The 14,067-nt window shown below is 33.5% G+C and overlaps 1 protein-coding gene across 3 annotated transcripts in view; it reads right to left on the bottom strand.

Moving 5' to 3' along the window:
* Positions 1 to 14,067, bottom strand: part of ASB3 (ankyrin repeat and SOCS box containing 3) — an 86,309-nt gene that overhangs the window by 56,051 nt on the left and 16,191 nt on the right. For all 3 annotated transcript variants that reach the window (XM_006909602.3, XM_025045164.1, XM_025045165.1), the window contains exons 2-3: positions 11,250 to 11,458; positions 2,241 to 2,399 (exon numbers count right to left, since the gene is read on the bottom strand). In XM_006909602.3, coding sequence (XP_006909664.1) covers positions 2,241 to 2,399; positions 11,250 to 11,445 — 355 coding nt within the window. In that variant the 5' untranslated portion in view covers positions 11,446 to 11,458. The remainder of the gene's footprint in view (positions 1 to 2,240; positions 2,400 to 11,249; positions 11,459 to 14,067) is intronic.

Genomic DNA, 14,067 nt, shown 5'->3' with positions numbered 1-14,067 from the left:
ATTCCTGTCAGAAATGCATAACCTGAATTTTATCAAGGAAAAAACATCAGAAAACCTCAATGGAAAGTTATTCTACAAAAGAAATGGCCTGACCTCTTCAAAAAATTTTAAACCATAAAAGATAAAGACTGAAGCTGTTCCAAATTACAGTAGGCTAAAGAGCCATAAGAACTAAATGTAACAAGTGATCTTAGATTAGAGCCTGAACAACAACAACAAAATTTTTTTGCCATTAAAAGACTTTAGTGGAACAATTGGCAAAACTGAATAAGATCTGTAGATTAAATAACAATACCATGTCAATGTTAACCTCCTGATTTTCATCATCATATGGCAGTTATATTAAAGAATTTTACTGCTTTTTAGAAGTTTACACTGAAGTATTTACGGGTAGGCAAGAATTATGTCTACAACTTAATCTCAAAGGATTAAAAAAAGAATATAAGTATAAATAGATAAAAAGGAATAAAATGATAAAGTGAACATGGCAAAAGAACAAAATTTGGGTGAAAGGTATATAAGAATCCTTTGTACTGTTATTGAATATTTACATATGTCCAAAATTATGTCAAAGCAAAATGTCTAAACACATTTAGACACGTAATGGAGGGAAAAAGATGGCAGATAATCACATTAAAAGATGTTCAACATCATTAGCAATCAGGAAAAAATGCAAATTAAAACCATAATGAGATACTACTAAATTCCAATTAAAATGGCTAAAAGCAAAAGCAAAAAAGAAAATCTGTCAATACTAAGTGTTGGTGAAAATGTGGGGCAACTGAAACTATCAAACATTACTGGAGGGAATGCAAAATGGTAGAGTCACTTCATAAGAAATCTCCAAGTTGTTTTCCAAAATTAAACATACACTTACCCCATGACCCAAGAAGCCTGAGTATTTTTTTTTATGCCTGAGTATTAATCCAAGAGAAATGAACTTATTTTCAAACAAAACCTGCATGCAAATGTTTGTAGCAATTTATTCATAATAACCAAACACTGAAAACAACTCAAATGTCCATCAACTTCTAAATGGATAAACGGTGGTACATTCATATAATGGAATACTACTTAGTAATTAAAAGGTATGAATTAGTGATACATGCAGTAACATGTATGAATCTCAAAAACATCATGCTAAGTGAAAGAAGTCAGTCCCAAAGGTTACATGCTGTATTAATCCGTATATATTTATAACCTGAAAAAAAAACAAACTACAGGGATGAAAATAGATCAGTGGTTAGAAATAGGCATGATGGAATTTGGCGGGGGGCAGGGGGTGTGATGAAATTGTTTTGTATCCTGATTGTTGTCATTATACAATTTTAGGCATACATCAAAAGCACAGAACTGTATACTAAAAAGAATGAAGCTTACTGTACATAAGTTTTAAGAATATATATTTTTAAGTTCACAATGAAATAAGTACTTTCATAAACATTTTATACTCAGCCCAATAAAGACTAGGGAGGTATTATTACTCTCATTTTATAAGTGAGGAAACTGAAGCATTCAGTAACTAAATGAACGTATGAATTACATGTATCAGGAGTAAAACCAGTCCAGATACACTAATTCTATTCAAATGTTTTATGCTCTTATTTTTTCCATGTTCCATACAACTTTATGGGCCACAATGTCCCTGAAGACAAACAGGATTGGAGAGAGGGAAGGAGGGAGGAAAGAAAAAGCGACAAGTATTGGAAGTGTGCCTTTTAGAATTTGGCTTTTGTCCTGAAGGAATTAAAAACCTTGAAGAAATCTGAATAGTGATCACATAGGCAAAAAATTAACTGGCATTTAAGTATTAACTGGTGATTTCTTCCATAAAATCTTCTTAATATCTTAATACTAAAAAAAAAAAAAGCAAACATAAAACATTCGTAGGTAATCTTGTAACTATTACTACAATTTAACTTCTACCTGGTTTTCAGAACAACATTGAGAACAACGACAATCATGACTACAATTCATAACAGAGTTTACAATTTAAATAAACATTTAAAGATATTCCCAGACGCTATCACCCAAGGGTGCAAAACAAGGGTGGAAGAACCTTTAAAAATACCTTTTTGGTTTCAAAATCAAAGAAGTGGCAGTGTAATATTTGTCAAAGAGCATAATATAAGTACCACAGCTTGGGGTGAGGGTGGGGGATTAGGCTTAGTTTCTTTGGCAAAAAAAAAAAAAAAAATTAAAAATTAAAAATTGCATCTGTATCAAATACCATATCTCACCTAAAAAGAGTGGCGTGGTTTCCTCTAAAGTAGTTGCATTAGGATCTGCTCCAGCTTCTAAAAGAATCTGTACGACCTTCCAATGTCCTTGACTTGCAGCAAGATGTAACGCACAGAAGCCCTCAAAAGTCTTTGTCTTAATGTAGTTTTCAGATGAATCTATAAAAGAATAAAACCATCAACTAGAAGATATTACTTCCATTTCATAGAATGAAAAAGCAAAAATTCCAAGAATTAAAGGAAATATTTAAACACAATTATAAATGCTAGAGGTCTAATCTTTTAAAACTCTGTATAAAATGAAAAAAAGTTCTATAAGGGTCACAGTGTGAACAGTTCTTAACACAAAAAATTCTGCCCACACACTCATTTTCTCTTCTCTAATTTTTGGTGAGCCAAGAAAGGAAACACAAAAGCAAAATCCGAAGAAGATAAAGCACCAAAGATTTGCTTAAGCAAGATTTACTGAAATATTAATAAATGTGATATTTTTATTTCTAAATTTTCATGAGAGAAATGGCCTCATCTCTAGCATTACTTCCTTGCTTCTCAACTAGTAACATGAAGGTATTTTAAAATACTCCACTTGTGGGTATTTATCCAAAGAAAATGAAAGCGCTAATTCAAAGATACATGTACCACTATGTTCACTGCAGCATTATTTACAATAGCCAAGATATAGAAACAAGCTAAATGTCCATTGATGGATGAATGGAAAAATGAAGACATGGTATACATATAGAATGCACTCCTACTCAGCCATAAAAAAAAGAATGAAATCTTGTCATTTGTAAAAACATAGATGGACCTTGAGGGTATTATGCTAAGTGAAATAAGTCAGACAAAGAAAAACAAAACAGCATATGATTTTATCTAGATGTAAAACCCAGAAAACAAAACAACTAAAGAAAACTCAAATATAGAGAACAGATTCTTGGTTGCCAGAGGGGAGAGGGATTAGGGGTGGGCAAAATGGGTGAAGAGGTCAAGAGGTACAAACCCAGTTATAAAATAAATAAGTTGTGATATAACATAAAAACAAACAAACAAACAAACCTCTTTTTCTAGTTTAAGATCACAATCTAATAGTTAATGAAGATTACATTTCCAAAATAATAAAACGCACTCCAAAGAAATCAAACAGTGGTATATAATTTATAAAGAACTTTTGAGTTAATTTAAGGTTTCTAGGGTTTACTTACTATAAAAAGCTCAAGGTCATGGTAACATTCAAATTGCATAAGGAATACCTACATTAACATTTTTTGTAATTCCTCAGCAAAAGTTCATATTGAGAAGTGATTTTCTTACTTTTGCTTCCAAAATGGTAAAATTCTAAACTAATAATAGAAGGATCAGCTGTACAGTGAATGGTGAAGGCATTTCTGAGAGTAGTAATGGGCAAAAACAAAATAAAAAAATTTTCTTAACTTTAAATATTTTCTTGAATAGCAGAATTAAAACTAATGCTCTTGCCTAAAATAATCCTCTGTTTTAATTCTTATAATTGGAACTTACTGATGAAATTGTCAGGCCAAGCTATAATAATATTCAAATAACAGCTTATAAGAATAAATACTCAAAGAAAACAGCCTCAAACTTTACAGGATGCAAGACTAAATGACATGATAGGTAATTATATTTTAAAAGTTCATATCACAAAAACAGTGTTTCTCAGATTAGTCAGAAACTGACCTTTATTCAGATATCCACAAAACTATAAGATTAAAACATGAAAAACTAGGAACATACGGATATATAGAGGCAGCTCCTAAATGAGAAATTTCAATATTATAAAGATGTTGATTCTTCCCAAAATAATTAATAAATTTATTATAATTCTAATTAAAATGCCAATAGAGTTTGTTTGTTTGTGGTTGGTTGGTTGGTTGGCTAGTTGGTTTTATAACTTAGTAAAGAGATTCGAGCTGACAGGGGCTAGGGAGCACAGGTAAGAAAAAGAACTAAGAAAAATAAGGCAAGTATTGAGGGGAGCCTCGACTTAACTATACATTAAACTCCGTCTTAAAGTTAGAAAAAGTAAAAGAATGTGGGACTTGTACAAAGGCAGAGAGGAAAGTGCCCATTAGGGAGCAGAGGAGCCCAGAAGCAGCAAAAAGAGTCTCAGAGATATAAGCTGAAAGGTAGGAGACCTAGACCAGTATCACATTACAAATGTCTTAAGGACCTCTCTTTTGGAAAGGAAGGATGTTCTCTTCCACTGAGAAAGAAGAAAGAGAGATAAGGTTTAATACTAGCCATTTAAAATACTACATAATAGAAAAAACTAAACCTTACTGCATGCAATTTAAAAAAATCAACCAGGAGAGGAGCAGTCGGGGAGTCCTAGGATAGAATGCGACTGTGACAAAAGCATCTAACTGAAATATAAATGTACAACATAACCTCACTGAAAGAGTGGGAAAAAAAGATGCTGGCATAACTGTGGAAAATGGTGTATGACATAGAAACCGTAAGGCTAAAGATAAAAAAGGAGCTGTACATAAAAGCTAATCTAGTTGGTAAAGGTATTTCTCATAGTGGTACAGATGAATAATTCTGAAACCACTACACATGTACAATAAGATCAAATGAATAAATACATGGATGACAGATAGTGAGAGCCAGATTTCTCACTGTTGGAATGAATCATGTGGAGCAGATTAGAGTCCAGACATCAGTATGATCTCGTGTTTAGCTTTAATATAGATACGGATGGACAGATGTAGAAATACAGGTATACGCATACACATGGGTTATAATACATAAATATATTTCCTAGTTCTGTCTGCTGAAAAGGTTAAAAGCAATAACATGCCAGTAGCAACAGGCACATCCAGTGTTCAGATGCTGGTTCTGAATACCACTGAACAATAAAAGGAACCAGGGCTCCTAGGAGAATGGCTCATTCTAGGGTTGGCACACAGAATATACAAAATGAGCCTGGAGTATTTTGTTGGTCAAAAATCAAAACAAAACAAAACAAAAAATGGAGGCATGTCAAAGAAACACAGGAGCTAATCTGAAATTTAGCACCCAACAGCCAAAGCTAGAACAATTTGAGCCTCAAAATAAATTACACCATATTGGGTTACCACTCACTGTATAAAATAAATAACCATGAGTCCATGCAGATATAAATAACCGAATAAATAAATGGGAGAGAAGAGATACTCCAAATATCAGAAGAATTCCAAATAATTTATGTAAATACTCCCCCCTCAAGGAAGGCGCTTAATTCCCACCTGAGTGTGGACCATGCTTGGTGATGTACGCACACACACATCTTACAGAGGGAAACAAAACCTCCTGTGCAATTATCTATGAAGTAAAGACAAGAAAAGGCACTTCTCATTCAGGATAAAAAATAGTAAAGTCGGTTTGCTACTAAATTAAGATCCTGAAAGATTTTACTTATATAAAAAAAGTAGATATATTTAGCTAGGTCTAAAACTATTGAACCAGGAAGGTAACATGGTTTAGCAAAAGCAATGGACTTTGAGTCAGAAGATTTGGGCTGCAATCCTCGCTCTGCCAGCTATAATTTGGATTACTCTCTGGGTAAATTACTTAAACTCTCACAGGTTCCTTAGCAGTAAAACAAAGATAAAATAGCTGGTCCAATTCTGAAAAGCGTTCAATAGAATTACAGTATTTATGTTCTGTCACAGTCACTACAAATTTCAGTAAGTCTCCAAAATATCGTTTAAAAAAAGTCTTCAGGACCCCATATAATTGGTTTTGGAAGTTCCAATGATAAACTGGCCTCCTTAATTGATATGTGGGGACCAAAGGGACCATGTGTATCTTGTATTGCACCATCAACCACAACCCTCTCACTCTCTTCCTTCTTGTAACAGGGATTCTTAGAAAAATGACACAATAATCAGTTTTTAATGCCTTAATCTCTATTCTCACTGAAAGGCAAAGAGGTTTCTGCTTCTATTCTACTTACTGAAACTTTAAATGGTAAGGGCATTAAAGACATCCTAAAGGACAAACACAACAGGCACTTCTGTCATGACAACTTGTGAGTTCTTTCTTGGCTGCACTTTGAGGACGAGGGCCATGTCAGCTAGACCAATGCTAGTTACTGACATCTGTGCAGCAATGAGAAGAGTTGACTTAAACACTCTGGCAATACCACAACCCTATGTTTCCTGATACAAAGTGTCCTTTTACTTACAAATAATATTGCTTACTTGTTTAAGTGATGGATGGTAGATTTTTATTTGGTTTTCTGCAAACCCCTAAGGAGAAAAGCAAAACTAGATGGTTTAAAGTAGAAGTTAAATATGTAAGTAGAGGTTAACATAGGTTAAATATTAAGATCAGAGCCTAATGTCAAAAACTAAGCCACAATCTGATACGGTCCAACAAATTTAAGATGTGCCAATCTCAAAGGGTGAGGAATGTCAACCTTGGTAGATTATGTAGTCAAGAACTCTGCACAATTTACATCATCTCATTATGTTTTATTTAGAAATGCTATGAATGAGATGGATATAAAATAATTCCACAACAAGGAATTCCACTATGTGAAAATTTTTCAAACAACCCTTAAAGAGATTTCATTGGGCACATAAGATGAAAAGAAAAAGTCAGTGGAAAAGAAGAGGTTTGAAGGCATCACAGAGATATTAGATCCTAAAATATATGAAATATATTAGAAAATATTAGAAAATATATGAAACATATGAAATACATATAACAGCTAAGGATTACAGAAAAAGCACTTTAAAGATGAAGTACACCCAGAATTTCCAAAGATAAAGCCTGCCTGAGAACAAAATCAACACAGAGAAAAAGAAAAGCAGAGGTGAGAAAATAAGAGACCCAGAGTTCTAATGACACTGTTTTGAATACTAGCATCCAGTAATGCCTAAATGGAACTACCACGCAGTCTTAGCATTTACATGACCTACTATATTCCATTCCTTTTCTTTGTGTAAGCTAGTTTAAACTAGTTTCTTTCACTGATTACTGAAAGAGTTCTGATTAATACTGCAGTATCAGTATTTTAACTCTGCATACTCCTTGCACTAACAATTTCACTTCTAAAACTCCATCATACAGAATTGCTCACCTATGTGCACAAAGATTTACATGCACACACATACACATACACACACATACACATGCATAAACGCATACACACATGTGCACACACATACACGCACACATATATATATGGATGGATGTTAACTGAAGAAGCAGCATTATAATTAGCAAAATCTTAAGAAACAAATCATCCATCAACAGAAGATTAATAAATATATTACATATGCACTATGAAATACCATGTAATAGTACTTTTACTCAGAATGAAATGGGTTTTGAGCAGGAGAAAGACATAGTTTGACATACTATAAAAGAATCCCTCTGATATACTAAGATTAGACTGTGGTCAAATGCAGAAAAAGCAGGGTCAGAAACAGATGTGTTAGGATGCTACTGCAGCAATCTAGGCAAGAGACAATGTGGCTCAGACCAAGGTATTAGTGGTCGTGGGAGTGGGGAGAAGTGGTGTGATTGTATGTGTGTGGCTACATACACATACAAATATATACATACACACACACATAAAGATTTGCTGATTGGCTGGATGAAGAATATAAAAAAAAGGAAGGAATTAAGGATGGCCCACAGTTTCTGGCCTGAGCTGTTAACAATGGAGTATTTCTATCTGATGGATGTAAAAACTGAATCATTAAGAGATTTAAAGACCTGTCCAAGGTACATTAATAAAATGGTGGCGTCAGTAGAACCCAAGTCTATCTGAATACAACTCTTAATCACTATACTTCACTGCCTTATTTATCTAAGGACTATTAGCATCTGTTAGCATGCTCAGTATGATAGCATAATATTTTCTTAACATGAACTAATAAAAAGTACTATATATTATATCATATATTAGCCAAGGAAAAATATTTGTTAACAATATGCTATAATTATAAGATTTTAAGTCACCTTTAGTCAGCAAATGGTTTAAGACTGAATGGGATTTTAATTGCCACTGAGGATTATTATTGCCCTCTAAGATAACAAGCTTCATGAAATATCAAAACCCATTACACCAAATTTCCACTACAGGAAAGAACACAAGCAAATTTGTTATTTGTGCTAATACTTTTAAAAGAAAGCTAAAGTGAAAAAAATACATCTATGCATATTAAATTTCTAAGTAATCCATATCACACTTGAATACTCTTCTCCAACTTGAATTAGTACACAATGTATGATTCTTGGACTAGATTCTGGAACTAAATTGAACAGACAATGAAGCAAAACTTTCTAAACATTTAAGTCCCCTCCATTCGTTTCATATAGGCCTGAGCACCTTCATACTTTAGTGCATTAATAAAAAGTATGTTTTAGGAATCTCTGGCAGTTTACTAATATTAGATGAAAATCGAGGAGGTAGAAATTATATCTTAAAAGACACTTTTATGTACATCAGTTGAGCCACAAGAGACAAGAGAATTATGAATCATATAAAACACAGGTATAGCAAGTATAAAGAATGACAGAAATGTCAAACATGCTTTGGAAACATTTAAAATTAACCCATAATATCAAGCTAACTGCTTCAGCTACAAAGATGCTACTGTCATAATTAAGCAGAAAAGACCTCACTTCACTCTTCAAGACCAGAAACCTTTGTACTTCATCGTCATTTTAAAATATCTCCTCATATGTAGTTGTATACTAGCTACACCTTTTACAAAGTAGTCACCTACCATTCCTCGCTGGTCAATGTCTTAAACTTAAATCATCTAGAAATGTTTAAAAGGCAGAGGACTATTATTTACAAAAGGGAAGAGGGGCCAAAGTAATATATAAAACATTTTTTTAAGTGACCATTAGACTATGTAGCCCTTCTGCCACATTCTAGTTTGATTTTTCTAGTCAGATAACCAAAACTGATAGAATTTTGGACATTAGTTCCAACTACAGAGAGCAACCAAACTCATGAAAGACTGAGACCAAAAATGTCGTCACCTCCTAAAATAAGTTATATAGCTGCTTCCTACCTTCTGCAAACCCAACTTCCTATCTCTCAACTCCACACTAATCCCTGTGTACACACTAAAAGTAAATTAGAATTATCCAAAGTATTTCATAATAGTGAACTCGAATAAAAATAGTGAGAAAATTTTATTTGACCATTTATATCAACTATTCACATAGTTAACTATGTGTAGCTATCTTATCCTCTAAAAATAACAAACTTAAAAAAAAGTCATTAATAATGAAAGTGATATTTTAAATTTCTAAAAGAAACACAAATGACTTAAACAGCCAATTCTAGTACACTTAGTGAAAGACATGCCTAAGTTTATTAAGAAGCTAAAAGGGAAAAAATTGTAACATAAACGACACTGTTCTGATGTGAGGAGGTATAACAGTATATCAAGAATGAGTTTACTGACTAAAACAGAATAACCAAATTCAGGCCTTTATTTGTCACTAGACATAGTTTAGGAACTCAAGCTATGGAATTAACTTCAAACAAATTCTGAAAAAAATATATTAAGCTTTTAAAATATGAGACATAAAGTCTATTTTTCTAGTATCTTTAAACATTCAACTGGAAAAGACTCTAGAACATGTGACTTAAAAAAAGCAGTCATGACAAAGTTCCTGTATTACGACATGGGAATTTAGCCTTGCCATCCCTCATCCTTTAAAACAAAACAAACAAACAAGCAACAACAAAAACACCAAAAACAATGTAAGGGTTATTTCCTTTCCCATCCATGAGGTAAGGAGTTAGTTAATTCTGATGAGCTATGGCCCTAGAAGTCTAAAATTTAAATAGTTATACCTAGTGATGGTAAGTAATACAGGGAAGAAAATCTAAATTTCCATGGTCAATGAAACGTAAATGGTTTACTGACTGTTATAACATAGTGTTATGTTCAACCTCAGTTTACATCAACTGAATGCTAAAAATGTTTATTTTGATTAAATGTTGGAAGAATGCTATAGCGGAAAAAACATGAGTTTTAGAGTCAGAAATTAGTTAAAACAAATACCATATTTTATTATATAAACTTTGACAAGCCAACTTCTCTGAGTCTTGGTTTTTTCATCAATAAAATGAGAATAACATTGCCTCAACAGCAGTTTTGTATTAAATAATGTAAATCATGTATTTAGTAAGAAGACTGTTACAAAGCAGTGCTCTGTCACCATTAAGTCTCTTCCCAATCTGTCTCCTGAGTGTCAGAATCTCCAATTCAGTCTCATGCACCAAGCCTTTTACTCAGTAGTGTGCTGGTAAATGTGTTACTGGCTTGGGCAGGGGAAAAAAGCCTGGATTATAGCACTGGTTTATAGCACCGGCTGATTTCTGGGGTGCAAATACTCCCACATAGCTGATCTCTAGTTACTAACATGAAGTCAACTAAATAGAGTTGGAAAGAGATATGCGGTAGCACAGGATTGCTGTCTGTCTCATTACTGTTTTATTTTTTCCACAAAACTTTTACATTTCGAAATTATCTTGCTTAACTGTTTAAGTATTTATTGTCTGTTTTCCCTGACAGAAATATAAGCACTATAAGACAGGAATCTTGTCTATCCTGTTCTCTACTGCAAAGTCAATGTAATTGGAAAGATTCCCCAAATTAAAGAAACTAAAATGTAAATTTTAAAAAAAGACTACTTCAAGCAAACACTCACACCCTCAAGTTCAGTAACACTGCTCCTTTTGTTTGGAAAAGGAAGAATAACCATGACCAGTAAACTACTAAATGCTTAAACCTAGCTCAGACAATAAAAGTGGGCCAGGAACAAGGACAACATTTATAGATCTCAAGCTGGAACACCATACTTATAAAACCCAAGGCGGGCAATCTTATCATTCTCAATAACACACAGGCAGTTATTTTATGGTTCTAGAAAAGGAAACAAATACTATTGTTAATAAGTCATGAATTACCCACTGTTTTATTAATCCAGCTTGCAAGCCCAGCCTTCTACACCTTGAATTTACTCTACCTGTACGAATTAACATCCGCAAACATTCTATAGAGTTGTGATAAGCTGCTTCATGAATTGGCATCCATCCCCTGTTATCCGCAACATCGATGCTACATCCCTTTTTGAGCAGTTTTCTTAAGATTTTAACATTGCCTTCCCTGGCAGCAAGTCCAACCATGGAGCATGTATCATTGTAAGCCTCCGTAAAATCCATTCTTTTGACCAGTCTACAAAACAAGGCAAAAAGAAAACATTATAATCAATAAAACAACACTGAACTCATAGAGATTAATAGATCGAAGTGGACCTATGTAGCATCTCTCACATGACTGCTGAGGAAGAGTCTGAAGTGGAGAAAGTGACCTGTCACACCACAGACCCTGCTAGAGTCTAACCCAGGAGTCTCTCTGGTGAATTAGGATTCCTTGGAATGTTCTCATTAAAGACATCAATGGAGTTTTGAGTGTTTATTTAACCTCTGGAAAAGGTGTCTGAGCAGCTTCTTCCTACAGGTTTCTGCTCCTACTCATATCCCATCAAAATGTACTCACTAACTCTGTTGATGAGAGAGCTAAACACTTCCAGTTAATCCTAAATGCATACTCTATTATGCAGAGATGGCCATCTAATGACCAGCAATGCTCAGCCTCAAGAATTAATCTATAGCTCTCTACAGGAAAAAGCTAAACCCAAAGAGGCTAAGGACATTTATTGAAAAAAGCAAAGTTAAGTCGTAATACTAGTTTTCCTGCCTCTGCTGGTCCTTTCCAGAAAGGACGAAACACTCAGCTTCTCCTTCCTTGATGAAACTGTCTGGATATAACTGACTGGATATACTGAAATGAATAAAGAGAATCATAAAAATATGAGTCCAGCTTTCCTGCACCACCAGCCCAGAAAGTTCCTCACAGCATTATTGCCCTCTTCCTCATCATCTCCCTTCAAAATTCATTTCAAATACCTCTGGTGTCAGTGTCCAGTATAGCTGTCAGTATATAACTCTCACGAAGACAATTTCTTGTTAGTCACACTTATGAGGCAGGTTGAGCTAAGTCCGATTCAGGCTTCTCCCAAGGGGTAGTCCCTCTCAATAATACTCCCATCCCGTATTAGTTTTTTCTAATAATCTTAGGAAGTAATTCAGGAAATATCAACATATCTAGTCCAATACAGGTGAAAAATTTTCTAGAACCACATTCTAAATAATTTATCCAGAAAAGGAAGGTTTGAGGGAAGAGATTTAAAAAAAGCACACAGCATTTCCAGTGGTAAATTTAAACTTATCCATGGCCACATTTAATAATAAAGCTATTATAATAACAATTAAGCTAAATATAACTGCAGAAACTGATTCTTTACTGAGCCAAACAGCTAAAATTAGACATGGATTAATCTGATCGGATCAACTAGTCCATTACTAGGAAAGTGAAGATATTTATTACAGAATATTTAATTATTTAGTTGACAGTTATTTACTGAGCACCAACTAGATATCAGCAATATGAAGGATATAACGATATAGACACAGATTCTATCTCAAGTTATGTATAGATTCAGAAATGATAAATATATGTTATTCGAAATAAAAGACAGAAAATGCCAAAAGAAAAGTACAAATAAAAAGTCGTAGGTAGTCAAAGGAAGAAGAAACTACTTCAACTTGGTGAGGTCTATGCTGAGCTTTAAAGAATAGGGAAGATTTGACAATGAGACAATGGACAGAAGGAAAGACATAACCAAAATTATAGAAATGAACAAGAAAAAGTAAAGAATAGTGAATAAGGGAAACAACTGTTTCACTTTGTAAGGAAGAGTAAACAAAGAACAGTAGAAAAATGAGGTTCAAGATACAGCTGAAGGCTCTGGAGAATCTTAAATGTTAAGCTTACTGTTTTGAACTATGTTAACTTCTAGTCCATTACATCCAAATTTCACCCCAAAACACACAAACGAATCACATGGTCTAGGGTAATTTATAAGCACTCCAACTATTACGGGAATTTTTTCTATGTAGTAAAAACAAATACAAACAAGAATACTGTTCCAAAGACATGAAAAACAGCATTTGAGTCAAAACAAATATGAATCTTTTTCAATCTTTTTATTGGCTTTTCTCAGTTACAAAAAAATGTTTATAAATTCAGATTAGTAAGCAATACTAATTTTTTCAGATGAAAAAAATACCAGAACTGGGAAATATTTTGAGCTTCTTATGGAAGAAGCCAAAAGAAATGTACTATAACAGGATCATTCCCTTCAACCCTTAACACCAACTAGTTAACATGAATGAATATAAGACCTCCTTTTACAAAAAACCTTCCTATGTTCTAGACTAAAAGAAAGTACAAACAACTCAATGTGATGTATACACCTGAACTGGATCTTGGATTGGTGAAAAATATCAGCTACAAAAAGCAATTTTGAGATAATTAAGAAAATTTGAATATGGAATACATTTGATGATGTAATTATTGCTAATTTTCTTAGATGTGATAATGGCATTGTGGTTAGTAGGAGAATGTCCTTATTCTTAGAAGTATTTAACAGTGAAAAACCATAAACATGCAACTTACCTCAAATGTTTTAGATAAAAAGTATATACAAAGAAAAAAGTAAAGCAACTATGGCAAAATATTAATTACTGGATCCATGTGGACGCTATATGAACGATCCCTATACTTTACTAACACTTTACTAACATTTTTGTATGTTTCAAATTTTTCAAAAAAGTTGGGGGTGGAGGAAAACTAACCATCTTAAGCAACCTGGAACTAGAACTTGGGAGAAAATATGAAAAGACTAGGTTATTCTTAAACTAAGTTTTTCCAGTTTCCTG

The sequence above is a fragment of the Pteropus alecto genome, unplaced genomic scaffold, assembly GCF_000325575.1.
Source record: "Pteropus alecto unplaced genomic scaffold, ASM32557v1 scaffold131, whole genome shotgun sequence".
In the NCBI taxonomy this organism is placed as follows: Eukaryota; Metazoa; Chordata; class Mammalia; order Chiroptera; family Pteropodidae; genus Pteropus; species Pteropus alecto.
The sequence above is the reverse complement of the archived record's forward strand: the minus strand, read 5'-3'. Positions and strand labels throughout refer to the sequence as shown.